Here is a 27,191-nt window from a genome sequence, read left to right on the forward strand (position 1 = left end):
CACTTTGTTCTTCAGTGTATTTTCATAACTAGTGAAATATCCATTGACTTTAGAACCTCTTGAAGGCAGTTTTTAATGTGTAATCTGGAACATTCCATACCATTTTGTATGCTCAATTACACTTCTGTAAAATCAGTGCTGGTCACATCGCTAATAAAACCTGTAGGGAAAAGGATATACCTATAAAACAGCTGCTGAAACTCTTTGGATAAGTTAACAGGTACTGCAGCAAACAAAACAAATGTAATTTTGTTTTCAGTAGTCTGATAATGGTAAAGGTGGAAAAAGGCAGAACTGTTTTCTTACACAAATTCATAACTGAAAAATGGCTAGCTGCAAGTGGGTTGAGGTTTTTGCGCATGCTCTCATGGGGCCAGCGAGCGAATTCAGCGCTAGCCTTTACTGCAGGTTCACTTTTGCCTGGTGTGAGAATGAGCACTAATAAAGTTTTCTTTTGCTTCCTTTCAATCTTTGTTACAAATCTCCCATCCCTTCTTCCTGGTTCCCTCTCTTGTTTCACTTAAACTAATTAAGGCTTGTTACCTGAAAGCGATTGAGACTCAGCCAAACTTCGCTGTTGCCTGGAGCAACCTTGGATGTGTGTTTAATGCCCAGGGAGAGATTTGGCTAGCCATCCACCACTTTGAAAAGGCAAGTGATCAACACTTTCCACCTGACACTTGAATATCCCCTCTAAGCAAAAATGTGATACACTTGTGTGATCAAAACCAAAGTTAATAGGCGTTTATTTCATGGGATGTTTTGATCATCTGAGTATTTGATTTTTGTTTTTGCTCTTTAGCTTTTTCTGGAAGTTGTGGTCTCCTGTCGTAATATCCAGCTGTCTGAGTGTTTAGACTTTCTGAATTTCAAGAAGACCATCTTGGATATGTGGCTTTTTGCCTGTCAAAATACTTCAAATTATGTTTAATTTGCTGAATTAAAAATGAGGCCAATATTAATTTTGACCTACATTCACTTTGACCACCTGTGCCAATTCAGGATTCATTTTGATAATGCTACCTGTCTGCTGTTACTGTACATTTTGTTTAAGGTTTACCTTATTTCAGATAATTCCCAAACGAGAGAGAGTATCTGGTCTCTGCTCAGTGGTCAAATTATTGTGTGGGCTCATTGAATTGCACCATGCTATTCTGTTAGACCTGTATCTTGGAGGAATTTTACTTGAGAGACTCAAATTTCTAAATTTCAAAAATACACAATTTTTCTGTGCAATGGTGGTGTAATTGCTAGTATATGACTTCATCTTTACATCTACTGAAAATTGACATTTATTCATGCATCGGTTCTCTCGGGTCAGTAAGCTTTCAAGAATTGCTTTTGTGCTCTAAAGTAGCAAGTTTGTCATTTTAACATTCAAAGTTTCTGACCTAAATATTGGTGTTGCGAGAACAACTTTTGCAGCTCTCCACAATTTCATTTGGTATCCCAATAAATTAAACTATTCTCAAATTTAAGAAAATAGGACTTTTTTTCATTGTGAATTAGTACAAGGTATGGTTACATTCCAGAATATCAGTTAAATACTCCTCAAGTTGACTTTTACAAAATGAAATACAGATGAATTGGTTGAAAGTTTACAGTCGAACACCTTGCAAACTTAAGTACATTCCACATTGCCAGTAACTGTCTCTGGATATGTACTGAAGTTAGTAGACCATACATGGTGCTCCTTGCTAAAGATCTGAGGACTGGGGTCAAAATTGGAGAATTGTCTCGTAGACTAGATTAACAACAGACTGACATTGTTTGAGAGATGATTTGGTGAGTACACAAATACCCCAGATACCACCATTACCATCCCTTGGTATGTCCTGTCCCACCAGCATAGGTCAGTATGCAGTTGGGGGAGAGTTGCTCAAACTTTGTGATTACCACCCCCAATTGTCAGCTGATGAATCTGAACTCCGCTATTTTGAACACTACTTGGTGAAAGCAGTGAGAGTAGAAGGCTACAGAACGTATTCTCGGTGTGGGATGTCAATATTCATCAAGTGGCTTGGCGGTACTACTACTAACTGAGGTTGTTGAGTCCTAAATGGCAGTCTGTATTGGTACAAACCCTTATGAGTATTATTTGTAGCATACTTCAGGGAATCCTAATCTAACCACAGTTGTAAGTACGTATGGGCGGCACGGTGGCACAGTGGTTAGCACTGCTGCCTCACAGCGCCAGGGACCTGGGTTCAATTCCCACCTCAGGCGACTGACTGTGTGGAGTTTGCACGTTCTCCCCGTGTCTGCGTGGGTTTCCTCCGGGTGCTCCGGTTTCCTCCCACAGTCCAAAGATGTGCGGGTCAGGTGAATTGGCCATGCTAAATTGCCCATAGTGTTAGGTAAGGGGTATATGTAGGGGTTGGGGTATGGGTGGGTTGCGCTTCGGCGGGTCGGTGTGGACTTGTTGGGCCGAAGGGCCTGTTTCCACACTGTAAGTAATCTAATCTAATCTACTGCACCCCTAACCAAGTTGTTCCAGTACAGCTATGATACTGGTATTTATCTAGCAACGTCGTTTGTTCAGTTACTACTTGTAGACAATAAAAGCAGGACAAATCCAATCCGTCCAGTTACCAATCCATCAGTCCACTCTTGATCATCAATAAAATAATGGAGTGGGCCATCAATTACACTCAGTCCTGGCAATAACCTGCTCACTGACTAATAGTTTGGGTTCTCCCCAGGGTTTCTCCACTCTTGACATTCATTACAGACTTTGTTCAAAGCTTTTGACAAAAGACCTAAGCTGCACAACTAGGTGTGAATGAAGTTTGAGCTGAGAATGACTGTCCTTGATATTAAAACCTTATTTGCTCTGGTATAGCTAAGAGTTGTTGGCTTGGACGAGTTGGACTGAAGGGTCTGTTTCTGTGCTGTGTATCTCTATGCATATCTCCAAATTGCCCCTGTAAAACTGGAGTGAATGAGAATAGAGTGGAACGTTGTCTTCACTTTGCAGTTGGAGCCAGCACAAAGGAAGGTGAATGTGATTATTACAGGATAGTCATTTCAGCTGCATTCCTTCACATTCTTTCGGATAGTGTCTTAGATCCAACTGTCTTCAGCAGCTTCATCAATGACCTCCATCATATGGTCAGAATTGGGGATGTTCACTGTTCGTGTTCAGTCCCATTCCTGATCCTTCCGTTACTCTCAAATCAGGCAGGCATAGTATGATAACGTATTGGGGTGTCATCTGATGCCTGACTATTTTAAGCTTCAGTTGTCCCTCACTCGGCTGATGGCAAAAGGTGCCATTTATTGCTACCATATGTTGTCTACTCAAACTGAAGTTAAAATTCACATCTTATTTTATATCAGGAATGCAATCACACAGGACTCTAAGATCTTTTCCCTCTAGAAGCTTTCAGTTACATGCCAGCCGCTGCGTGTTTCTCCTTTGCACATCGTCGGTGGCAGAGACTTTGGGCATTTTGCTCCTATATTTTGGAGTTCTTTCTCTAACATGTGCCTGCCTCCTTTTCAAACAAAAATCTCTTCAGTTTTTGTTTTTGACCATTTCTAATCTCTTTTCCAGGTCAGTGTTTGTGTTCTTTGTGCATGTCTGTGAATAACTTCTTTAATGGTTTAAAAAAATTTGTTCAAAAATGCTTCTTTTTTGCTCTTCCTTTCCATATTATTATTTCTGCCACTGAAATTGATTGTAAATTCTATGTTTTTACCTAAACAAACTAACAGCATAGATAAGGGAATGTTTGTGAGGTTCAGCACAATACTTGAATGATGCTTATTATTATAGTAAAATCTAGTTAATATTAAAAGCAACACCCATTACAACAATCAAGCTGTGATCTATTTAGTGTCATCACCAAGAATGTTTGATCATAAGAGGGTAACTAAGGTTTGGTGCGTCTTGCTTGGATGGAGCCGTGCTTTTGTTTGAGCTGTTTGTAGTAACTTTGTTATACCCAATAAATATTAGGGATGATTTAAATTATTAATTGTGAAAACCCAAACATCCAGAGTCTATAGTTTTAAAACTGAACACCCTGGTTCTTTTTATTAAAACAAAACTTATTTGTATAAACTAAAGTTCCATTATTGCGCAGTGTCATAGTCTTGTAACGTTTCTGATGTCTTGGCTCATTCCACTGCGTGTTTGAATTCAGTTTGGTTTTCATAAATTTGTCTTGACAAAATATTCTGATGTATTTTCTCAGATAAGTTAAAGATCAACATCTTTATTTGAATTTTATGATAGTTTATAATTGAATTCTAGGCTGTTACCTTGGATCCCAATTTCTTAGATGCATACATCAACTTGGGAAATGTTCTGAAGGAGGCTCGCATTTTTGACAGGTGAGCAAAAGTAATATTAAGTTTAAATCTTTAAACCCAAAGTTTGTGGTAGCCTACCAATATAGATTGCTCAGTGAATATTTGTAAGTAAAATGAAAGCTTCCATAGTTCTCAAGAGCTGCTCTCGAATGAGAGAGACAGTTGACTAATGGGGAGTTTAATCTGAGGGCCAACATGCCTTGCATGTGATTGAAAAAGTGGAACCTTTAGTGGTTATCTCAGCCAGTGTGCAGCAATTTGTAACTGCGATTTTGACATGATTCTGCATTGTAAATCTGATGTCCAGCCAACTGAGCTAGCCCAAGTCCCTACAAAACTTACATTGTTGAGTTTTGAAACTGCTCCCAGTTCTCTCCTCTTCGATCCTTTTGTCCACTGAAGAGTACATTGAGACAATGATGTAATGTTGAATGCCATCAAGGATTCACATTTTTGGAACATTGGAATCTCTTCTGGAGAAGGGATGATCTGTATAAGAAAGATGCATGGCACCTGAATTGGTAGGGGGCTAATATCCTGGCAAATTTGCTGATGCTACTTGGGAGGCTTTAAACTGGTTGAGGAGTGATGGAGGGCAGAGAGATTGAATCTCAGTGGTTAGCTCAGCCGCTTCAGTGCGAGGGACATGGCTTTGTATCCACGCTAGGATAGCTGTGTGTGGTTTACACAATTTCCCTGTGTGGGTTTCCTCTGAATGGTCCAATTTCCTCCCACAGTCCAAAGATGAGCAGGTGCGGTGGATTGGCTAAACTAAATTGCCCAAAAGCTGGTTTAGGGAAATTCCGGGTGATATATGGTTCTGTGCGGACTCAGTGGTCTGAATGGACGATACTATAGGGCTTCTTTTTTTTTTTAAAAAAAGAAACTTCTTAATGTTGACTGGCTAGATGGTAGGCACAGCTGCAGGTATACAATCGGCACTCGTGGAGAATGTTGGGCATGTACAGTCTTAGTTTGATCTTGGGCACAATTGCTCTGTGTGTGATATTTATATTCTGATAACCCCCTAACCAGTGATGGCTGACGTAGTAATTTTACATTTACGTGGATTTCTATATCATGTCACAATTTGCCCTCTATCAATACAATGTCAATATTAGTAAGGAGTTGTTTTTTTAAGCACTGCTGCATATTAATAGTCAAGTCCTCTTTTTTTTAAAAGAAAAGACAATTAATTACATATGATCTCTGAACTTGGTGTTACGGTGCCTTTATACCAACTGGTAATAGCAATATTTCGGCAGTCTGTTCTAAAACTTAAATCAATTATTCATGAAATGAGTGGCAATATAGTAGTTGCGCAAATCATGTTGCATCCCCTTCCTCCTCCCTTCAGTACCTATTTAAACTTGTTTCAACCATGCTTAACCTTTGCTTTGCCATTCCTATCTTGAATGACTGACTAATTGTCTTTGGTATGTTCACATTACTTGCTGGTTAATTTAGCTTTGTCCTACCCTTAATAAAAAAAATTAGTTTTGCATCTATTAAATTCTATTGCATAGTGTCAGCAGTGAGTCAGTGTACTAGTATTAGGCCACAGGTGCAATTTTGAACTACTTCTTCTATACACAGAAGCAGCACTAGGATGAGGGTACCAGGATGGCGTTATGTTTGTGGTACTCCACTTCTAATCTAAAGGTGTAGACTACTTAGACCATAAAACATTAGGAGCAGAAATTAAGCAATTTGGCCCATAGTCTGCTTGCAATTCAATCAGCTTTCTCCCCATAACCTTTGATCCCCTTGGAGCTTAAGAATTTATCTATCTTGGTTTTAAGTATACACAATGATCTGGCCTCCACAGCCTTCTGTGGAAACAATTCCACAGATTCGGCACACTCTCTGGCTGAATAAGTATCTCCTTACTGTAAGGCTGAGAATCATATCCTCAGCTTTCCTGCAAATGAAACGTCTTCCCAATGTCTACTTTGTCCAGGCTGTTTTTAATACTATGGAAGCTTCAATCAGATTCCACCCCTTCTAAACTCCATCGAGTATAGTCCCAGACTCCTCAAACATTGCTCATGTTAAGCTTTTCATTCCTGGGATTATTCTCATGAACCTCCTCTGGATCTGCTTGAGGACAATTAATATTTTTCCTAGTACTTAACTGCAGATTAGTTGAGATCCTCTAAGACAGTTGGGCAATTTTAAAATTCACTTGATTAAAGAAATTTGCAATGACCATGAAACTAGCAAATTAACTTAACTAATTCTCTTTCCAGAAAGGAAATTTGTTGCCCCTTAACTGGTCTGGACTGTGTTTGACTTCAGATCCAGAGCCATGTGATTGGCTTTCCTTTGAAAATGAGGTAAAAACAATGACTGCAGATGCTGGAAACCAGATTCTGGATCAGTGGTTTCCAGCATCTGCAGTCATTGTTTTTACCTAGTTGATTTTAACTCCATTGCGAATCCTCTTGCAAGGATGCCTGCCTTGAAGAAGTTTTCCTCCTCTCCCCACAAGAATCTCTGAGTCCCTCTCCCACTGCAACTCTCAGGTCATTTCCTCTGCCCTGAAGATGCTACTTTCTCCCCACTCCCACCCTCCTCTAGCTTATCTCTCCACACTTCAGGCTCACTGCCTTTATTCCTGCTGAAGGGCTTTTGCCCGAAATGTCGTTTTCGCTCCAATTCCCTCTGAAAATGGCTGGCAAACCATACATATATTCAAGGAGGTGTCTTGCCATTACTCCAATCAGAAAATGCTGGCATTTCCAGCAATGTCAAAATCACGTTAATGAAAATTCAAGTAGCTCAGTTATCCCATATGAATACCATTTTGTTCTCTTAACAACCCTCATTGCCATATTTTTACACCACTTTAATCAAGAAACAGCAACAAGAGAAAAGAAAAAAGTGTGGCCAAGAGGAGGCGGAGGCACACAAGCAGGGAAAAGGTTAGAGGCTGCATGGTTAGCACTGCTGCCTGAGAGCACCAGGGATCTGGATTAATTTCACTCTGGGATAGAAAACTCCAAAGATTCATCACCTTCTGATTTTGAAGAAGTTCTTCTGTCTTAAATGGCCTGCTCTTTTCCTGAGATTATGCTCTTTAGATTCTAGAATCGTTCACTAAGGGAAACATCCTATCCTGTCATACCTACACTATCAGTTTTGTAAGTTGCAAAACACCAGTGAGTACAGACTAAACGTTTTCTTAGTCATAGAGAAGTACAGCACGGAAACTGACCCTTTGGTCCAATTTGTCTGTGCTGAGCAGATAATCTAACTTAATCTAATCACATTTGCCAGCACTTGACCCATATCCCTCTCAACCCTTCCTATTAATTTACCAATTCGGATGCCTTTTTTAAATGCTGCAATTGTACCAGCCTTCACCTCCTGTGCCAGCTCATTCCATACACACACTACCCTCTGCGTGGAAAAAGTTGCCCTTTAGGTCCTTTTTTAAACACCTTTCCTCTTTTGCCCTAAACCTATGCCCTTTTGTTCTGGACTTTCCCCACCCCAGGGAAAAGACCTTGCCTATTTATCCAATCCATGCCCCTCATGTTCTTACAAACCTGTCAGGTCACATCCTAGCCTTGTCCGGTCCAGCAAAAATACCCCTCGCTGGGTGAAGGCTCCCAAATCCCTTTTCCATAGCTTTTGCAGACATACTCCATTTAAATAATATTGATCTTCTCTATTCTTGCCAAAGTGCATAATCTCACATTTTACACACATTTCAATTCCATTTGCCACCATTTAGTCCACTCGCTTAATCTGTTTCTATTTCTCATCAGACTCTGTCATCCTTATTACTTGCTTTTGCAACTATTTTTGTCATCTGCAAACTTGGCTACAGTGCATTCACTTCACTTTTCTCATCCAAGTCATTGCAATGTTGAAAATAATCATGGCCCCAAGACCGATCACTGTGCCACTGCACAGGTTGTCATCCTGAAATGTCATTTTTTTTTGTGTCATAACTTTGTCTTCTAATTGTTAGCCAATCCTCTGTCCGTGCTAACATGCTACCTCTAACACTGAGCTCATTTTAAGTAGCCTAATGCATGATGCCTTTATTAAATGCTTTTTGAAAATCACTAGGACTCTAAAATGACAGCAAGATGTCAGTACTTCTGCTTACAATTATCCTTGAATGCCAACCAAAAAAGCCTTTAACTTTACTGTTTGATATAAATGCATGTTAGTGTGTAGTGACTTGTCAAAAGACACCTAGATCTCTTGCCCGCTGCACTTCCCAATTGTTTGAGAGAGAGTCTGCCTTTAGTACTTCACATTTGTACTGAATTCCGAATGTAGGTTTGCTCACTGAGTTCGAAGGTTTTTCCAGCTGGGACAGCACTTTCACCCTAGGCCAAGCCAGACAGAGACATGCATGAGAATTTTTAGTAGCATGGCATTTCAACTGGAACTCTATCCACAAAGACATTTGAATTGGATTCCATTTACCACCCCCTGAGAAAAAAACAAATGACGTCACCACTGGAAATGGCATCATCAACCCAAGGAAACCTAAACACATAAATAAAAAGCGGGCCAAACCACTAGTGCTTCATCTGGAGGCTCACTGGTGTTACCTAGTATGGTGACAAAATGTCTGAAAATGGACCTTCCAGCTCAGCAAGCAAACCTACATCCAGAATCTCAACGTGAGCTATAAAACTTCTCAAAACATGCTGTACTAAATTCAATCTGTCATGTTCTAGCCCATTCATTTAGCTTATCCAGATTCTTTGAAGCTTCATTTTTCCTTGCAACTTATGTCCTCACCTACTTCACTGTCATCAGCAAATTTGGAAACATTAATGTTTTGTCCCCATGTAAAGTTCACTTGGTTTGATTGTGAGCAGACGTGGATCTAGCAGTGATCCTTACAGAATCTCACTAGAAATGGCCCTTTCATCCTGAAAATGATCTGTTTATTCCTACTTTCCACTTTTGATTTATTAACCAGGTCTATGCCCAATCTGAAATTCCTCCCAATCCTTTTTGCACTGATTTCTATTTACTAATCTATGTGAGACTTCATGAAAATTCAAATACATGACATCCACTGGCTCTTTATAACAGTAGTCTCCTTTCTTAAAAAAAACTTTAAAAGTTGATGTGTTTTATTATTGTCACATGTACCAAAGTACAGTTAAAAGGTTTTCTGTTTTATGTGCAGTACATGCAGTTCAAACCTACAAAGATCACTCTGAACAGAATGTGGAGTGTGAAGTTACAGCTGCAAAGAATGCGATCTGTGGTCAAGTGATAGTTTGATTTGGTGTTTTTTAGATGACTTGGGGAGTGATTTCAGCTGCTAAAGCATTCAGTGAATGCATGGGAATTCACCAGAAAGAAACAGCTTGCAGCTGTGGCATCCTAAGAAACTTTAGGTTGGAGATGGTAGTGAATTGTCATTGGGGCTTGATTTTATAAGGGTACTGCTGAGATAAAGGGTTCAAACACACATTACCTCTCTTTTAATTTGATCATGGGCATTGCATTTATTGCACACTTCCAGCTGACTCCTGGGCATTTTGGAATCACCCACATTTAGAGTCAAGTGTAAAGGAGTCATAGTCTCAGACGACCAGAGCACTGCTCTCAGATTTGAGAGAGGTTCAATCTGATGGTCACCACATCTCAGCCAAGGGGTGAGGTTAGGACCTTCATGGTGACCTCAGCTGATGTCAATAGCACAAGCTCAATTCTGATATCATTTTGCATTGCAAATTGGCCATTGAACCAACACCCTTCTTGTAGGCCAGACCGGACAAGGATAGCACATTTCTTGCCCTAAAGGGCATTGAACCAGATGGGTTATTTTTGCAAGTACTGACACTATTACCATTAGGCTAGATGAAATTTATGAACCTCAAATTTTTCCATCTGCTCTGGCGGGGTTGAAACTTGTGCCTCAAAGCATTAGCCTGGGGTTCTGGATTACTAACCCACTGACATTGACGTTCTGTTGCTTTGTGGTTAATTTTGAAGTCTTTAGAACCTTCTTATCTGGTATAATTGTTTTGTTTAATTCACATTTCATTCTTTGTTAGGCCATTAAATCTCAATCATGCACACACTATTACTCATTTTCAAGTTAAACAGTTTGTTCATCATGAGCCCAATCTCTCTCAATTTTATGATTCACCTGGAGTGGTTGAACACTGCAGTCCTGAACTCCAATGTCTTCACATCTTATCTGGGTCATTGTTTAAGAGCAGTGATGCCAACTCCCAATTCATTAGAGGTGACATGCTAGTGAGCAGCATCCAAATAAATCTGCATGTATAATTACTTTTTAACCAATACCTGGTTCTCATCTAACTGATCAAAAGCATAAATGCAAAAAGTATGGACACTGATTTGGCCTTAACTGGAGTTTTATGTCTTATTCTGAGCACATTATTTGGATGTGAGCATAAGAGGTACAGTTAGTAACTTAGCAGATGGCACCAAAATTGGAGGTGCTCTGGACAGTGAAGAAGGTTACCTCAGATTATAATGGGATCTTGATCAGATGGGCCAATGGGCTGAGAAGTGGCAGATGGAGTTTAATTCAAATAAATGCAAGGTGCTGCATTTTGGGAAAGTGAATCTTAGCAGGACTTAATGATAAGGTCCTAGGGAGTGTTGCTGAACAAAGAGAGCTTGGAGTGCAGGTTCATATCTCCTTGGTAGTGAAGAAGGTGTTTGGTATGCTTTCCTCTATTGTTCAGAGTATTGAGTACAGGAGATGGGAGGTCATGTTGCGGCTGTACAGGACATTGGTTAGGCCACTGTTGGAATATTGCATGCAATTCTGGTCTCCTTCCTATTGGAAAGATATTGTGAAACTAGAAAGGGTTCAGAAAAGATTTACAAGGATGTTGCCAGAGTTGGAGGATTTGACTAGGGCGAAGTTGATTAGGCTGGGGCTGTTTTCCCTGGAGTGTCTGAGGCTGAGGGGTGACCTGAGAGGTTTATAAAATTGAGGGGCATGGATAGGATAAGTAGACAAAGTCTTTTCCCTGGGGTGGGGGAGTCCAGAACTGGAGGGCATAGGTTTAGGGTGACAGGGGAAAGATATGAAAGAGACCAACGGGGCAGCTTTTTTACGCAGAGGGTGATACATGTATGGAATGAGCTGCCAGAGGAAGTGGTGAAGGCTAGTACAATTGCAACATTTGAAAGGCTTCTGGGTGGGTTTATGAATAGGAAGGGTTTGGAGGGATATGGGCTGGGTGCTGGCAGGTGGGACTAGACTGTATTGGGATACCTGGCTGGCATGGACAGGTTGGGCGTTAGGGTCTGTTTCCATGCTGTACATTTGACTCCATGACCCCACATTAGCAAGGATTTGAAGCCTATTGAGTTGATTATAGCTAGGTTTCTTGAATTGTTTCAGGAGTAAGGAACTTCAGTTATGTGGATTGGAGCAATCTCGACCTTTTTTAAAATTGTAAAGAAATAGTTGCAAGGTGATTAGGTAGACATGATCACGATTGTAAGAGCAGTGTACATGGAGAAATGATTTCTGTTGGTGGATGGGTTTGAAAGCAGGCTGTGCATGTTTAAAGATAATTGTGAAAGAAATTATGGTTACAGGGCAAAGCAATTGTTCCTTTTTAGAGAAACATCCAGTGTGCCTCCCTACAGGGTAAGATGTGTGTGGCAAATAGAGAAAATTGTAAAATGGAGGTTTAAAAAAACTCTTGGTATTAAATGGGTCAGATATATATGAAAGGTTTAATTTTTATACCTTAATTTTGTTATTAATCCATTGTTCATTCGTTTTATCGAATGTGATTATTATCAGACAAACCATATGCACCCTCCCCACCCCTGTAGTTAAATGTTATCAGAATTGTTTTTGTTATAAACTAGATTGACTGACTCTATTTTTACTATTGCTTATGTAATGTGTTTGTATTTCCCAAGGGCTGTGGCAGCATACCTGCGAGCATTAAGTCTGAGTCCTAATCATGCAGTTGTTCATGGAAACCTGGCTTGTGTCTATTACGAACAAGGGTTAATTGATCTGGCTATAGACACATATAGAAGAGCCATTGAACTGCAGCCTCACTTTCCAGATGCCTACTGCAACCTGGCTAATGCACTGAAGGAGAAGGGAAATGTAAGGACTTGAAATTGGTAATGTTACAGGCTATGTATTGTATGCAAATTGTTCTAACAACTCTGAAGTTGTCAGTTAAGAACTGGACAGCGTTCTTTTGGACACTTGCTATACTTGTTGAGAAAAGTAAATTTATGAAGGCTGATAGATGAGTGAGTAGATGGGATGCAGTAGGAAATAACTGTTTTAGTCCACAGAAACCGTTTTCTATTTCATGTGATGGAAAGTGTAAGTATAAGTTTTACTGTTTTTATTTTTGCTTGCTTTCTTTCCCTGGTAGGTTGCTGAAGCAGAGGAATGCTACAATACAGCACTTCGTCTCTGTCCCACACATGCAGACTCTCTCAACAACTTGGCTAATATCAAAAGGGAGCAAGGGAACATTGAAGAGGCTGTGCGACTGTATCGGAAAGCTCTTGAGGTGAGATGATGGAGGAAGAATCTTGGTAATTGGTGGATTTGAAACTGGTTAAAAGCTGTATTTTGATTTGTTTTTGTCAAAGTTGCTATGAAATTTTGGAAACCAACTTGTTGGAGATCACACCACTAACTTCAGAATTTTGATTTTAAGTATATTAAAGAAAAATTGACTGCTTTTTTTAAAAAAAACCTTTGGTAATTGAGGACCTGGTCTAGTACTGCTCTAAAAGTTGCCAAAATGATGCTGGTTTTAAAAAATCTAATAAAAGGCTGTGCACATGCAATCTAGGAGTTTAGATGATTACTGTAATTTTGAAAGGGTGGAGATGAGCCACTTTTATGGTGTATCAAATGTAGGAGTTGTTTACCTGTGAAGTCAGTGTGTCAACAGGCATTTGTCAGCAAGTGTTATGAAGATGTGGGTGTACTGTACCATTCAAGAGAGTTAAAAGCTAGTAGAACTACCTGACAGCACTGTGTTCTGAAAAAGATACAATGTAATATGTAGTCCAGCTAGGGTAGCTGGTTGCCTGGAGACAAAAATTTGAATTCGGCCAATCAGTTTAAATTGTACCCCCAAAAAAATACCAAATTCTAATCCTGTTTGAATTTAGTATATTGACACAGTCCTATGCTTTGGGCGTGTAAGACTGGGGAAAATTTGAACCGTTGGGGGAGAACTCTTGAAGCATCTGTCTAAAAAAGGAGTTTGCACAGAGAAAAAGATCAATACAAACCTGGAGAGCAACACTACAGAGGAAGATAAAGAAAAGATATGACCATTGGCTGGTTTTGAAATTTTTCTTTCAGTAAATCTTAATTGGAGGCTTTCTCGGACTAGTATTATCAAGGGGAAAGTAAAAGAGAGGCATGGGGAAGTTCTAAATAGTTATTCTTTCTGTTATACTTTAAGAAATTTGTTAATTTTTACTTTGAATAGTTCTTGGCCTCTCCAAATTTTCACAGCTGCACAGGATAAATCTTTTGTGTTGTTAGTTTAAATTAAGCAAGGGGTTTACTCCATGTACTAACAGTGACACCATAACAAAACTTGACTGTTGTCAAGAGGGCAACATGGTGGCTCATGGTTAGCACTGCTGCCTTACAGCTCCAGGGAACTGGGTTTGAGTCCAGTCTCTGTGTGTCTGCATGGGTTTCTGTCAGATGCTCTGGTTTGGTCCCACAGTCCAAAGATGTGAATGTGAGGTGGATTGCCCATAATGTCCAGGAATTTGCAGATTAGGTGAGTTAACCCTGGGAAAATGGAGGGTTACAAGGATTTGGAGGCTGGGTTTTGTGGGATGCAGTTTGAGGGTTAGTGTGGACTTCATGGGCCAAATGGCCTTTTGCCATATTGGATTCTGTGAATATTGTATATAATATCCATTTGAGCCTTTCCCAGCAGGAATAACGTGTTTTGGATTCAAATCCCTATCAATGTGGAGAACTGGGATAAAGTTTGGCAATACATGTAGAGTTCTGATAGAGAACCAAATTCACAAAATGGATAGCACTGCTGGAATTTTCTTTCTGATGTGACTGACCATGTGCTGCCATCAACTATTGATGATGGATTGAGAAAAATAATTTCTCTATGAAATCTCTCGAATTTCCTTTTTGAATTATAAATGAATGGAAGTTGGACTCTTGCTAATAGCATGTGTTTGAAATTATAGAATGTTGAACAGCATTAGAATGAAATAATCATTAACTTTTTTTGATGCTATAGGTATTTCCAGAATTTGCAGCTGCCCATTCGAACTTGGCTAGTGTGCTGCAACAGCAGGGAAAATTGCAAGACGCATTAATGCATTATAAGGAAGCTATTCGGTAACTGCCCACTTGCATGATCTATTTAATGTATTCAACATTTCTCTTCTCCTGCTCCTATTCAAGTGGTATGGCAGAAATTCTGAGCATTTTATTTTGCGGTTTGCCATTGATTCTTCGTTTTTATAAAATGTTGAATAGTTGCAATGCATTGCTAAACTTTCATCCAAAATGTGTTGTATCTAATAATAGTATAAGAAATAGAAGGCTTGAAGTACAAAGAAATGCAGTGATACATGGGACAATTCTCTAAGATTAATTCACTGTGCAGGCAGTAGTGTCTTAAATTCTTAAGTCTGTAAATCATTAAGATGTCTTTTTTTTTGGATTGAACCTGAAAGTAATGGATTTTATATAGCATCTTTTTAGCATAATGAAATGTTGCAAGATACCTTGCAAGTGCATAATAATGAAGTATGACATGTCATAACATGACTTATTAGATCAGGTGACCAAATGTTTGGTCACAGGTATGTCTTAAAAGAAGGAAACCCAGGTGAACAGGTCGAAGGAAAGTATTCTAGGACTTGACAATTGATGGAATATCCAGCAAGGTGGAACAGCCATATTGGGAATGCTCTAGACAATAAAATAAAAAAAGTTTAGTGGAGCAGGAAAAGACTAGAATGAAAAAGGGACAAGGCCATCAGGGATTTGAGGGAAAAGTTGAGAATTTTCACGTTAAAACAATGTTGTGGTTCTGCTGGCCGAGCTGGGAGTTTGTGTTGCAAACGTTTCGTCTAGGTGACATCCTCAGTGCTTGGGACCCTCCTGTGAAGCGCTTCTGTGATGTTTTCTCCAGCATTTATAGTGGTTTGTCTCTGCCGCTTCCGGTTGTCAGTTCTAAAACATTTTTATAGTGAGTTGTTATAGGCAGAAAACTCAAAAATAAAATGGAATTTGCTGTAAGTTATACGTGGGCAGCAGTAGTTTGAGTGACCTTAAGGTTAGGAAGTATAGAGTGAAAAAGGGTTGAATGTTGAGTTCATCAGCAAATGAGCTGAGAGAGAGGTCACTTAAGATGGAAATGGAAATAGGGGTCTTTGAATAGCATCGGTATCGGGCTGAAAGTTCATTTCAGAAGCAAATGTATCAAAGTTGTGACCAGACTGTCAGACTGGATTTTCGAGTAGGGGCCTAAAAACAATAACATGTTCCCTATGCTTAGAATTTTGCTCAGGTGGATGCCAGTAACGTGGAATATAAATTTGGTGAATGAAATTCATTTATCCTCTGAATTTTGATTTCTGACTAGAGTATGATTTGGGTAATATCTTCGGGCCAGTTATTAACTGTGGAAATGAAATTGGTTGAAGAAGCTTTTTTAAAAAAGTTTCGTGTCTCAACTTCCAGCAGCGTGAATGCTCACACTGTCGATGTGCTGGTATATTCACTAATGTGACCAAGGTGGTGGTCTTTGTTAATGCGCGGGATGTGGGTGTAGCTGGCTCAGCCAGCATTGATTGCCCAGAGGGAAGTTAAAAGTCATCTATATTGCTGTGGGTCTGGCATAAAATGTTGACAAGGTAAGGATGGAAGTTTCCTTCCCAACAGTTTCATGGTTCTTTATTACAGTCTTAACCCTAAATTTTTATTGAATTTAAATTCCACCATCTGCCCTGGCATGATTCAAACCCAGACTTCTGGCACTACCCAGGATTAATGGTCTTGTGAGTAATACCACTAGGCTGCCATCTTTTTCTTTTGTAATATCAAATGCAGGTTTCCTAGACAGTCAAATATTTGACTCCTTTAAAGCTTATTTTGAAAGTGTGGGGGATATTTCCCACAAATTATAGGTATGTTTTCTTTGTGTTTCTTTCTTTGGATTTCCAAGTCTCCTTTTCCACAGTTGCTTTAGGCTGACTTGTAGAATGATAACATCTTATTGATTTGCAGGTTTAACTTTTATTTTGACAGAATCAGTCCAACCTTCGCTGATGCCTACTCAAATATGGGAAACACGTTGAAAGAAATGCAAGATGTGCAGGGTGCCTTGCAGTGCTATACAAGAGCAATTCAGATCAATCCTGCTTTTGCTGATGCTCACAGCAACCTAGCTTCAATTCATAAGGTAAGACTTAACAATGTTTGGTGATTTCAGTGAGCTAATCTTCACATTAGGAAGTAATTTGTATCCAAAGCAAATCATGTGGATTTTGAGTGCACAGTTCATGAAAAGTATATGTAGACAGTACTTTACAGCTGATGTGATTATTTTAAGATTAAAATTGTAATGTTCTCCTGCCAATAAAACAGAACATATTTCTCTCTTTTCTCTCTCTGTAGGATTCGGGAAATATTCCAGAAGCCATTGCTTCCTACAGAACTGCCCTAAAGCTAAAGCCTGACTTCCCAGATGCATACTGTAATCTAGCACACTGTTTGCAGGTAACAAGATAACCTCGTGAATTGGGTGCACTTATTCGAGTGGAGCACACATTGGTCTTTCACTCCAGCAATGATTTTAAGAATATTTAGAATTTATAAATGATTGGTGCAGATATCTTAACAGTGAACAACATGCCTTTCAGTTACATTATTTCCACAGGCAAATGTATGCTTCTGATCATAATATCTTTTTTAAAAGCTGAATGAAATGCTTATCTGTCTCTCACTGTAGAGAATAATAGCATTTACAGCATAGATTATTTGGGTTAACACATTATTAACATTACTTTCCATTTGAGCTCTGTCTAGGTCCTCCTTTTAAAACCAGTGAGACAACTCTGACCAGAATGTTACAAATGTGTTTGACCAGGTGTCCCACAGAACAGAATTGGTCAAATCCCTGCGAAGACAGCAGCACCAATGCAAAACATTCCAAACTTTATTAGGAAACAAGTTACGATAACATTAAACTAAATACGCTCTTTCTAATCCTATTCATCCCTTTTAAGCTTAGAATAATTCCAGAGTCTCTTGCAGACTGTGCATTTGCTCACTCTGACTTTGGGTCTACCTTTTTACATTGTGCTAATGTCATTAGCACCTGGCTGCTGTGTTTGCACTGTTCGGTATGAGTTTTGATTTTGGAATTTTGCTTGGTACATTGGCCAAGTTAATCTGTTTTAGCAGCCACCTTCCACCTGCCTTTATCGACATTATCTAGCATATCCTATTTGACCTTTTTTGTGTTGTATTTGTTTAAGTTACCGTCATTATCATTTGAAAAAATAAACAAGTTTTCATGGTGGCAAGTTGCATAAGACGCTACTTTTTCTGTACAGTGGGATAATTTAAATTGTAACATAGTCACCATCCAGAATTGCCAAGGTTTTGGGCAGTACTTGGGCAAGTGGAATCATCCTGTCCGTGCTGGCTTTTGAAATAGATGAACCAAACTCTGTGTTGTCCTCCACACTGATCTTACCATTGTTTGGATATTATCTACCTAATTTATCTTTTGATCAGGATTTGAGATGGTTGAAAACTGCATATATTCTCATGTACTGTAGGATCCCTTTAAATGCATGCCATTACTTAACTTGCCATTTTATTCATTGCTTCTCTATGCTTTTAAGATGTAATCATTGCTGAGTCTGACTCAGCATTTTTCTCTGCTCAGCCTCAAAACAATGGCGATTTGATTTGCTTGTCATTTTCCAAAATCCACTCAACATTTTTGTGGCTGTGTTAGGTTAACAACATTTTAAGTATTAGTAGAAGACTTGAGTCATCTAAAATCCCTGTTGTTGAAAAACGTTGACGAAATAAGTCAGCAAAATTATTTAAGATGTTTTCACTGAAGAAGGGGCTAGCAATTGTGGAAGAGGCATTATTGCACAAGTTGTTGGGTTTTGCCTGTTCACATTACATCAAAATGGTAGATTGTGAAGGGAAATCTTAACGTGAATCCTAGAGATGTACAGCACGGAAACAGACCCTTTGGTCCAACCAGTCCATGCCGACCAGATATCCCAACCCGATCTACTCCCACCTGCCAGCACCCAGCCCATACTCCTCCAAACCCTTTCTATTCATCTACCCATCCAAATGCCTTTCAACTGTTGCAGTTGTATCAGCCTTCACTTCCTCTGGCAGCTCATTCCATATACCTGTCACCCTCTGCATGAAAAAGTTTCTCCTTAGGTCTCTTTTATATCTTTTCCCCTCTCACCCTAAACGTATACCCTCTAGTTCTGGACTTCCCCCGCCCCAGGGAGAATACTTTTTGTCTATTTATCCTATCTGTGCCGCTCATAATTTTGTAAACCCCTATAAGATTGCCCCTCAGCCTCCGACGCTCCCAGGGAAATTCATCCCAGCCTGTTCAGCCTCTCCTTTTTATAACTCAAATCCTCCAACCCTGGCAACATCCTTGTAAGTGTTTTCTGAACTTTTTCATGTTTCACAACATCTTTCCGATAGGAAGGAGACCAGAAATGCACAATATTCCAACAGTGGCCTCACCAATGTCCTGTACAGCCGCAACATGACCTCCCAATTCCTGTACTCAATACTCTGACCAAGAAAGGAAAGCATACCAAATGCTGCCTTCACTATTCTATCTACCTGTGACTCCACTTTCAAGGAGCTATGAAACTGCACTCCAAGGTTTCTTTGTTCAGCAACACTCCTGAGGACCTTACCATTTAAGTGTATAAGTCCTGCTAAGGATTGCTTTCCCAAAGCGCAGTACCTTACATTTACCTGAATTAAACTCCATCTGCCACTTCTCAGCCCATTGGCCCTTCTGGTCCAGATCCTGTTGTAATCTGAGGTAACCTCCTTCGCTGTCCACTACACTTCCAATTTTGGTGTCATTTTCTGCAAAATGAACTTGGGAAATATAACTACAAAACAGCCGCTGGATTATTTTCTTTCCGCATGCAGAACTGCTGCTGAGAAATCAAAACAAACAATACAGGAGCAAGTGCACCACACTCTCAACTCAGAATCGCAATACACTTTTTTAAAAAAAAAACTGTTTTGATGGGGTTAATCTTTGTGTTACACCAACTCCATGCATTCTACTTTTGTCAAGCACACTGTGGATCCAGAAAGGAACTTATCATCTAGCTTTTGGTTAGAACAGATGTATTTAAATCCGCACCCTATGTACAAATATTCTCCATTCCAAGGCCAACTTATAATGCGTCTTAAGTCCATGATCTTCAACATAATTTTAATTAATTGGTCAAGCGCAGACTTGTTAGGCAGGTGATCCCACCACCGACTCACTTTCCACACTGCACAGGCTGATCATTATCCGACTGTAGTGCTTGTATTTTCGGAAGGCATAAGGCTAGAGCGAAGTGCATGCCCTTCACCGATTTTGCTAGTTTGTTGCATAGTTCTTGAGATGAAAACTGAAAAACAATCATGGCAGGGTAAAGCAAATTTTGTGGTGGCAACATGAGAAAGGAATAGGAGATATATTAAGATCTGACATGTAAGGCCAGTATTTGTTAGTATTAGCAATATAGACATGATGGGCCAAAATTCCACCAATGTGGTCTCTGCAAGAGCAGTTCTGCTCTTTCTTCATAAATATGCAGCTTTTTTCTAATCTGTTAGCTATCTAATAGATTTGTGCAGGACCAAGAAAAGTTATAGGGAATACGATGTCCTCTTGTGTCCACATATAAGCAACGTAAGTTGATCGGGGCCTTAGAAACCAACTGCATCTAAATAGCAATAATGTTCTGTGCTTCTGCTCTTGCAAACAGCAAGAAATGTTCTGGGTGCCCCAGCACAGATCCAGAGATGAACCTGCAGCATGACCAGCAGAAGAGTGATGTCATGAACAACAGAGTGAAGCAATAATGATGAGTCTGGGCTATCTTAAAAAGAAAGCAAAATTGCACAACTTCCATGTGGAATGGAAAAATAAATTTTATTTTCAAAGGAAAGTATTTTCCTTGTCATAAAAGTAGGTTGATAAGTAAAAATGGAGAATTTGGAACAAGAACACACCATGATGCATAGTGAATCCAAGATAGTTTTCCCTTTGACAACATGGGACAAAGAATCTGAACAAGCTGAAGGTTGCTTGGAAAGCTAAACAATAATTCCATTTTTAAACCAGCAGAAATAACCAAGGCCTGCAGTAAAGCATTATTTTGCACTTGCCATCATCTGGCAAAATACAAGCAATCATTCACAGTTGGCAAAAGTAATTGAAGCAATGATGGTGTTCCCTGACACACTATTCAGAGACTTGAACAAAGAAGAAATCATAACAGCAATCCATGTTGTCCTGCTCTCCTTTCCACCATTTCCCCCCACCCCCAGTCAAAGCAAAATACTCAGTAGCACAGTAAAACTTCTCCTCCTTCATCTTCACCCCGGGCCCTGGATGGAGAGAGAATGACCACCCACCTGCACAAAGACACAAGCTCTTGGTCTTTTTCTGGAATAGCAGCTTCCCAAGGAATCATACAGTCACGTACAGGAAGAGCGTCCAGACGAGACAACACACAGATTGGGTGACCATTGCAATCAGTGAGCGCCAACAGCAAAGACCAAGCCATCAGCTGTTACGCAATGAATAACTGGCTTCACATAATGAAGGCTTTTCACCTTGTTAACCGACATTACATACTGAATGCTTTTCTTCTTGTTAAATGGCTCTACACAATGAATGCTCCTCCATCCTGCCGACCCACGACCCCCTACCCCCAGCACCCCACCATCAATTGCAAGTCTTCATCTGCTCAGTCATGCTCAGCCGAACCCCTGCTCCACAAAACCCAAAACTTCTCTCCCTCCCTGCACGCTCATACTCCACACACATTCTCATCTAGACCACAGAAACAAGATGAGTAGAATCTTTGACCAAAGACATCTATTAGTAATGATAGCAAGACCTGAAGGACTGCAAATGCATTGCACTGCAGTTCACTAAATCCATCACATGACTGATGCAACCCAGCTGATTGTTATGTCCTAACTAGTTGCACAAAAACAACTATAGGATCATCTCCTTTTGTCCTTTTAAAGGAGAGACAGAGAGTGAGGGTATTGACAATGAATCTTAGCTGATTTTGATGCAGAGTTGAAAAAAAACTTAGTTTCATTTTTCTTTGATTTGACAGTTAAGAACTTTGACATGTCAAGTAGATTTCATTATTATCTTGGCATATATATAAAATGGTTTTGCAGTTTTAATTTTGTGCACAATAGAACTTGATTCCCAAGAAATAAGGCAAGGGAACATAGTAGTAGCTGCTAAATTACCTGAAATTGCTTTATTGCGTGAGTACTGAGGATGGTCTTCCTTGTATGGACTCCTTTTCAGAATCACTAAGTGGTAATGACCAGAGTGTAGTGCAACTTAAAAGTACACCTGTATGTCGTCAAATTGGTTTAAATTCAGCCTTTTTTGCCTCTAGATTGTATGTGACTGGACAGATTATGATGAGCGAATGAAAAAATTAGTCAGTATAGTAGCTGACCAACTGGAGAAAAATCGGCTGCCATCTGTCCATCCGCATCACAGTATGCTGTATCCACTATCCCATACCTTTCGCAAAGCCATTGCAGAGCGTCATGGAAATCTGTGTCTTGACAAGGTAGAATAAAACTATATGTAGCGTAATAATGTATGTTACAATTTATTTTCTATCTCGAAGGTTATACGAGTTTGTTCATACTAGTCCAACAACACAATTTACTCCATCTCTGACCTCCCACGAGAAGGACAGGTGTACCAAGAACTAGGATTGATGAAGTAACTCCTACTTAATACACTTTTTACTGCATAATTTTAAAAATAAACTATCCTTAAAGCAGTTGTGTTCACTAAATTAAATGGTAGATTTTTTTTTCAAAATTCGACTGATACAATAAAATATTTGTGCTTAATCTTAAATACACCAGTAAAAATCTTTCAGGAATCCTTGATATTTGGGGAAGTCACAGAATGGGAAAATTATTTTAAAAAGAGAAAAAAATTGTCACTGCAGGTCCGTTATCTTAACTTCTGTTATTGGAGTGTTAGAATATATGGGTGTAGGTTTGCTTGCTGAGCTGGAAGGTTCGCTTTCAAACGTTCCGTCACCATACTAGATAATCTCTTCAGTGAGTTGCCTCAGGACCAATGGTAGCTATGATGAGGAAGTGGTGGTGTTGGACTGGGGTGGGCAGACTTAAACACAACTCCCACGTTATAGTCCAGGCTTTTTTTTGGAAGTGCTAGCTTTCAGAGGACTGCTCCTTCATCTGATAGCCAGCTACCTGACAAAGGAGCAGCGCTGCAAAAGCTTGTACTTCCAAATAAACCTGTTGGACTATAACCTGGTGTTGTGATTTTTAAGTTAATCATCTTATGACAACTCTCATCACAGAATCAGAATCAGACTAGAGAACAAAAGCAAAATACGATAGATGCGAGAGATCTGAAATAAAGTGTTGGAAAAACTCAGTAGGCCTGACAGAATGTGTTTTGAGTTTAGTATGATGACCTTCATTGCACTGCCTCCAAGACAAGTAATGATCTGAGTATAGTAACTAAAATGGCAAAAGTCTTATTCTAGATTATAGCACCTCCACATCTTACTCAAGATACAGGTTTTTTAAAAAATGCTGTTCTGTTGCACAAAACTTCCCTACTCTTGGATTCCAACCTGTTTAAAGACATATGCCAACATTACATTTGCTAGAATAACTAATGTCCAGTTTGAGTAGGTGACGTTGAAGTCATCTATTCATTCCAAATCTCCTCATTTCTTGATGAAAACTTGGAAATGATTTATTTGTCATGACATCATTTTGTTGTATCAACATTTGGGTTTTTTGGTTAGAATGCAAAGCTGCTGCAGGGACTGATGGAAGGTTAAATAGCCTAGGCTCTGTTGACTGGATACCTGGTTTGCAGTGTGATGTCAACGGCATTAGTTCAATTCCCAACTAAAGCACTGAGCTTCTCATTTTGAGATGTGGTGACTCTGGCTAAAGCACCATCAGTCACCTCTCTGTAATCAGCCAGCCGCCCTATGGCCTGGTTGGACTCCATTATGTAATCATTTCAGTTTAGATGAATAAGAGGTGACCTGGTTGAAATATTGACATTCTTGTTACGTCTTGAAATACTGCATCTGGAAAGGATTTTATTAAGAGAATTTGAAGGTTGGTTATTTAAGACATGAGACTTTTTTCCTCCGTTTGGGAGTCTTTTGAGCAAGAGGCAGTAAAAGCACTGTCTTTGAATACTTTTTTTAAGGCAGTGATATAGTTTGTCAGCATGGAAGTGAAAATCTATTGGGGATAGATGAGTATTTGGAGTCATCAGTTCACCCATAATCCTATTGAATAATAGTGCCCTTGAGGGATTGAGTGGCCTCTTGCTACTAATTTGCATATGCCTATGTAGATTAATAGTAATTGACAAATCTTTGAAAAGAATTCATTTAGAATTAGGCCTCGAGTGACATTTGAGTTGTTAATTATGTCCACCATCCATCTCTGCACCCACTGCATCAAAGTTGACTTTCTGATAAGTGATAACTGCAATGGTTTTAATTTGCAGATTAATGTGCTTCACAAACCGCCATATGAGCATCCAAAAGACTTGAAAGCTAGTAATGGACGTCTGAAAATTGGTTTTGTGAGTTCAGATTTTGGGAACCACCCCACTTCTCATCTGATGCAGTCAATCCCTGGGATGCACAACTCAGAAAAATTTGAGGTATGTACAGGTAGTGAAGATTTTCTTAAGCTCTGGAATTAGAACTTCACGTAGGTACTGTGTGGTCTGTGACTGACTTTTGTCTTCTGAATGTGAAGCTGTTTAGCAGTCTTGAATAATTCAAATTTGTATGGAATTGAATTTTCAAGTGCAGCAGGGTCTTGTGCACAGTATTGTTTCTTTAAGCCTCCATCCAGAGAAGCAAACGTCTCTGTTCATCAAGATAGTCCGACAGCACGGAGATATGCCTTTTAGCCCAAATGAGTCCATGTTGACCAAAATGTCTGACTGTATGCTAACCCCATTTTCCTCCATTTGGCCATATCCTTCTAATCCTATCCTATCCTATCCATGCATATATCGAAATGCCTTTTGAATGTTAATATACCTGCTTTAAGCTCTTCTGATGGTAGCTTATCCAATATGCGTATCATTCTGTTTTTTTAAAAAAAAAATGCCCTTCACGTTTCCTCTTATTCTTTCCCCTCTAACCTTAAATTGCCTTGACTTGATGTTCTAAAATGCAAGACCTCGCACTTATCTATATTAAACTCGATATTTGCCTTTTTGCAGTCAATTTCCCCAGGTGATCAAGATCCTACTACAATTCCTGATAACCTTCCTCACCACAATACCACCTGTTTTAGTGTCATCAGCAAACTTAGTAATTATGCCTTATGCTTTCTCATCCAAATCATATGAGACAGATAAAACAACATTTGGTCCAGCACAGGCCCTTGAGGCCCTCCACTACTCATGAGTCTTCAGTCCAACAAACATCCTTCCACTATAACCCTCTGCACCCTACCATCAAGCCAATTTTTTGTATCTAGTTGCAAGCTTACCCTGGATTCTTTCAGAGCAACCTATCATATGGAACCTTATCAATGACCCTCTTGGAATCCATGTAGGTTCTGTGTTCTGTCCTGCCCTTTTCCTGCCTTCCTGGTCACTTCATCAAAGAACATCAAAGAGATCAAACATCATGATCTCCCACTCACAAAGTCATGCTGATTACTCTTAACCAAACCCAACTGCTGTCCTCCAGTCTTTACCCTTAGCTAACAATGATGCAAAAATGTCTGCCAGGACCCCTGCAATTTCTTCTGTTGCCTCTTGAGGGCCTCTTGGATATATTTGGATGGGACCAGGAGATTTGTCCACCTTCATACATTCTAATATGTCAACACCACCTCTACTCAGATAAGAAGAACTGTCTCCAAGATATCGGCACTAACTTCTCCAAGTCTTTATGGTAAACACAGGAGAAAAATTCATTTGAGAACTGCTCCCATCTCCTGTGGTTTTACACATATGTCTACTTTGGCAGTTGGGGTCCTATTTCCCCTTGCCCCTCACCCGTTTTCCATTAGTATGCTTAAAGAACATCTTTGGATTCACCCCAGCCTTTCCAGTCAGGCCTTTCCCTGTGGCCTCTTTTTGCCCTCCTGATTTCCTCCTCTAGTAATCTCCTTATTCCCTGAATACATCCAGGAATTCCCTTGATCGCAGCTGTACCTGAGCCATTTTCTTGTCAAAGTCTCAATATCCCATCATTCACTGTTTCGTATTCTGCCAATCTGCCCTTCACCCCCTCAGGAACATACAGACTTTAGCTGTCTCACTTTTAAAGGCCTCCCACTTGCCAGATCTCCCTTTTGCCTATAAACCAATCCCTGCAAGCTCCTGTAATTCCATCAAAATTTGGCTTTCCCTAGTTCAGAACTTGAACCTCTGGAGCAGTTTTGTCCCTCTTCGTAACTACTTTAAACCTATTAGAACTGTGGTCCCAAAGTGCTCCACCTGTCATCTGTCCTGATTTATTTCCCAAGGATAGGTCGAGTTTTGCCCCTTTCCAAATAGCTCCCTCTATATACTGCTGCAGGAAATTTGTCTGAATGCACTTAACAAACTCAAGCCATATTAGCAATAAGGGGTTATGCCGTCCCAGCCTATTAGGAAAATTAAAATTTCCTACTGTGACAGCTCTTTTTTTTTGTTCCTGCAATTATGTCTAATCTTCCTACGTATTTGTTCCTCTAATCCTTGTTGATTATTTGGGAGCCTATAGTACAATCCCAATAACATCACCCCTTCTTAGCTCTACCCACAAAGCCTCACTGGATGATCCTTGAGTTATTTCATCTCTGACTACTACTTAATCAAAAATGCAACTCCCCCTCCCTTCATTCCAGCACCTCTGTCCTATCTAAAGACCTGTACCCTGTCCCATTGAGCTGCCTGTCTTGTCTCTCCCTTCGCCAGGTTTCTGTAATGGCTATAATCAAGTTCCGTGCACCTATCCACTCCGAGCTCATTGCCCTTCTCTGTCAGCCCTCATGCATTGATATAAATGCAGTTTAATCCAACAGCCATTCCTTGCTCCCTGTTGTATTTCAGCCTGACCTGTCTCTTCAACTTACAATTTGTAATTACTCTACTCTATATTTTCTTTGAGCCTCGCCTCCCTGTTATTGAGGATCCCATCCCCCTGCCAATCTAGTTTAAACCCTCTGTTGCGGCACAGGCAAATCTGACCACCAAGATATTGGACCCCCTCCAGTTCAGGTGCGGCCTGTCCCTCTTGAACAGGTCAGCTCTGCTCCAGAAAAGATCCCAATTATTTAAAATTCTGAATGCATCACTTCTTTAGTCACACATTCATATGCCATATCCTCCTGTTCGTTCTTTTACTTTCACGTGGCACTGTATGTAATCTGGAGATTATCACCAATGAGGTCCTAGTTTTAACTGCTTTCCTAGTTCCTTATAATCACTCTGCAGGACTTCATCCCTATTTCTATTTGTCATTTGTGCCAATGTCCACAATGACTTCTGGCTGCTCCCCCTCCCCCTTGAACATTGTGCAGCCATTCTGAGAATTTCTGGACC

The 27,191-nt window shown here is 39.8% G+C and overlaps 1 protein-coding gene across 3 annotated transcripts in view; it reads left to right on the top strand.

Moving 5' to 3' along the window:
- Positions 1 to 27,191, top strand: part of LOC132820523 (UDP-N-acetylglucosamine--peptide N-acetylglucosaminyltransferase 110 kDa subunit) — an 85,128-nt gene that overhangs the window by 23,461 nt on the left and 34,476 nt on the right. For all 3 annotated transcript variants that reach the window (XM_060832751.1, XM_060832750.1, XM_060832752.1), the window contains 9 exons: positions 535 to 651; positions 4,259 to 4,338; positions 12,223 to 12,418; positions 12,699 to 12,839; positions 14,568 to 14,668; positions 16,589 to 16,742; positions 16,958 to 17,059; positions 22,006 to 22,185; positions 24,141 to 24,299. In XM_060832751.1, coding sequence (XP_060688734.1) covers positions 535 to 651; positions 4,259 to 4,338; positions 12,223 to 12,418; positions 12,699 to 12,839; positions 14,568 to 14,668; positions 16,589 to 16,742; positions 16,958 to 17,059; positions 22,006 to 22,185; positions 24,141 to 24,299 — 1,230 coding nt within the window. The remainder of the gene's footprint in view (positions 1 to 534; positions 652 to 4,258; positions 4,339 to 12,222; positions 12,419 to 12,698; positions 12,840 to 14,567; positions 14,669 to 16,588; positions 16,743 to 16,957; positions 17,060 to 22,005; positions 22,186 to 24,140; positions 24,300 to 27,191) is intronic.

Source organism: Hemiscyllium ocellatum, chromosome 11, assembly GCF_020745735.1.
Source record: "Hemiscyllium ocellatum isolate sHemOce1 chromosome 11, sHemOce1.pat.X.cur, whole genome shotgun sequence".
NCBI classification, from domain to species: Eukaryota; Metazoa; Chordata; class Chondrichthyes; order Orectolobiformes; family Hemiscylliidae; genus Hemiscyllium; species Hemiscyllium ocellatum.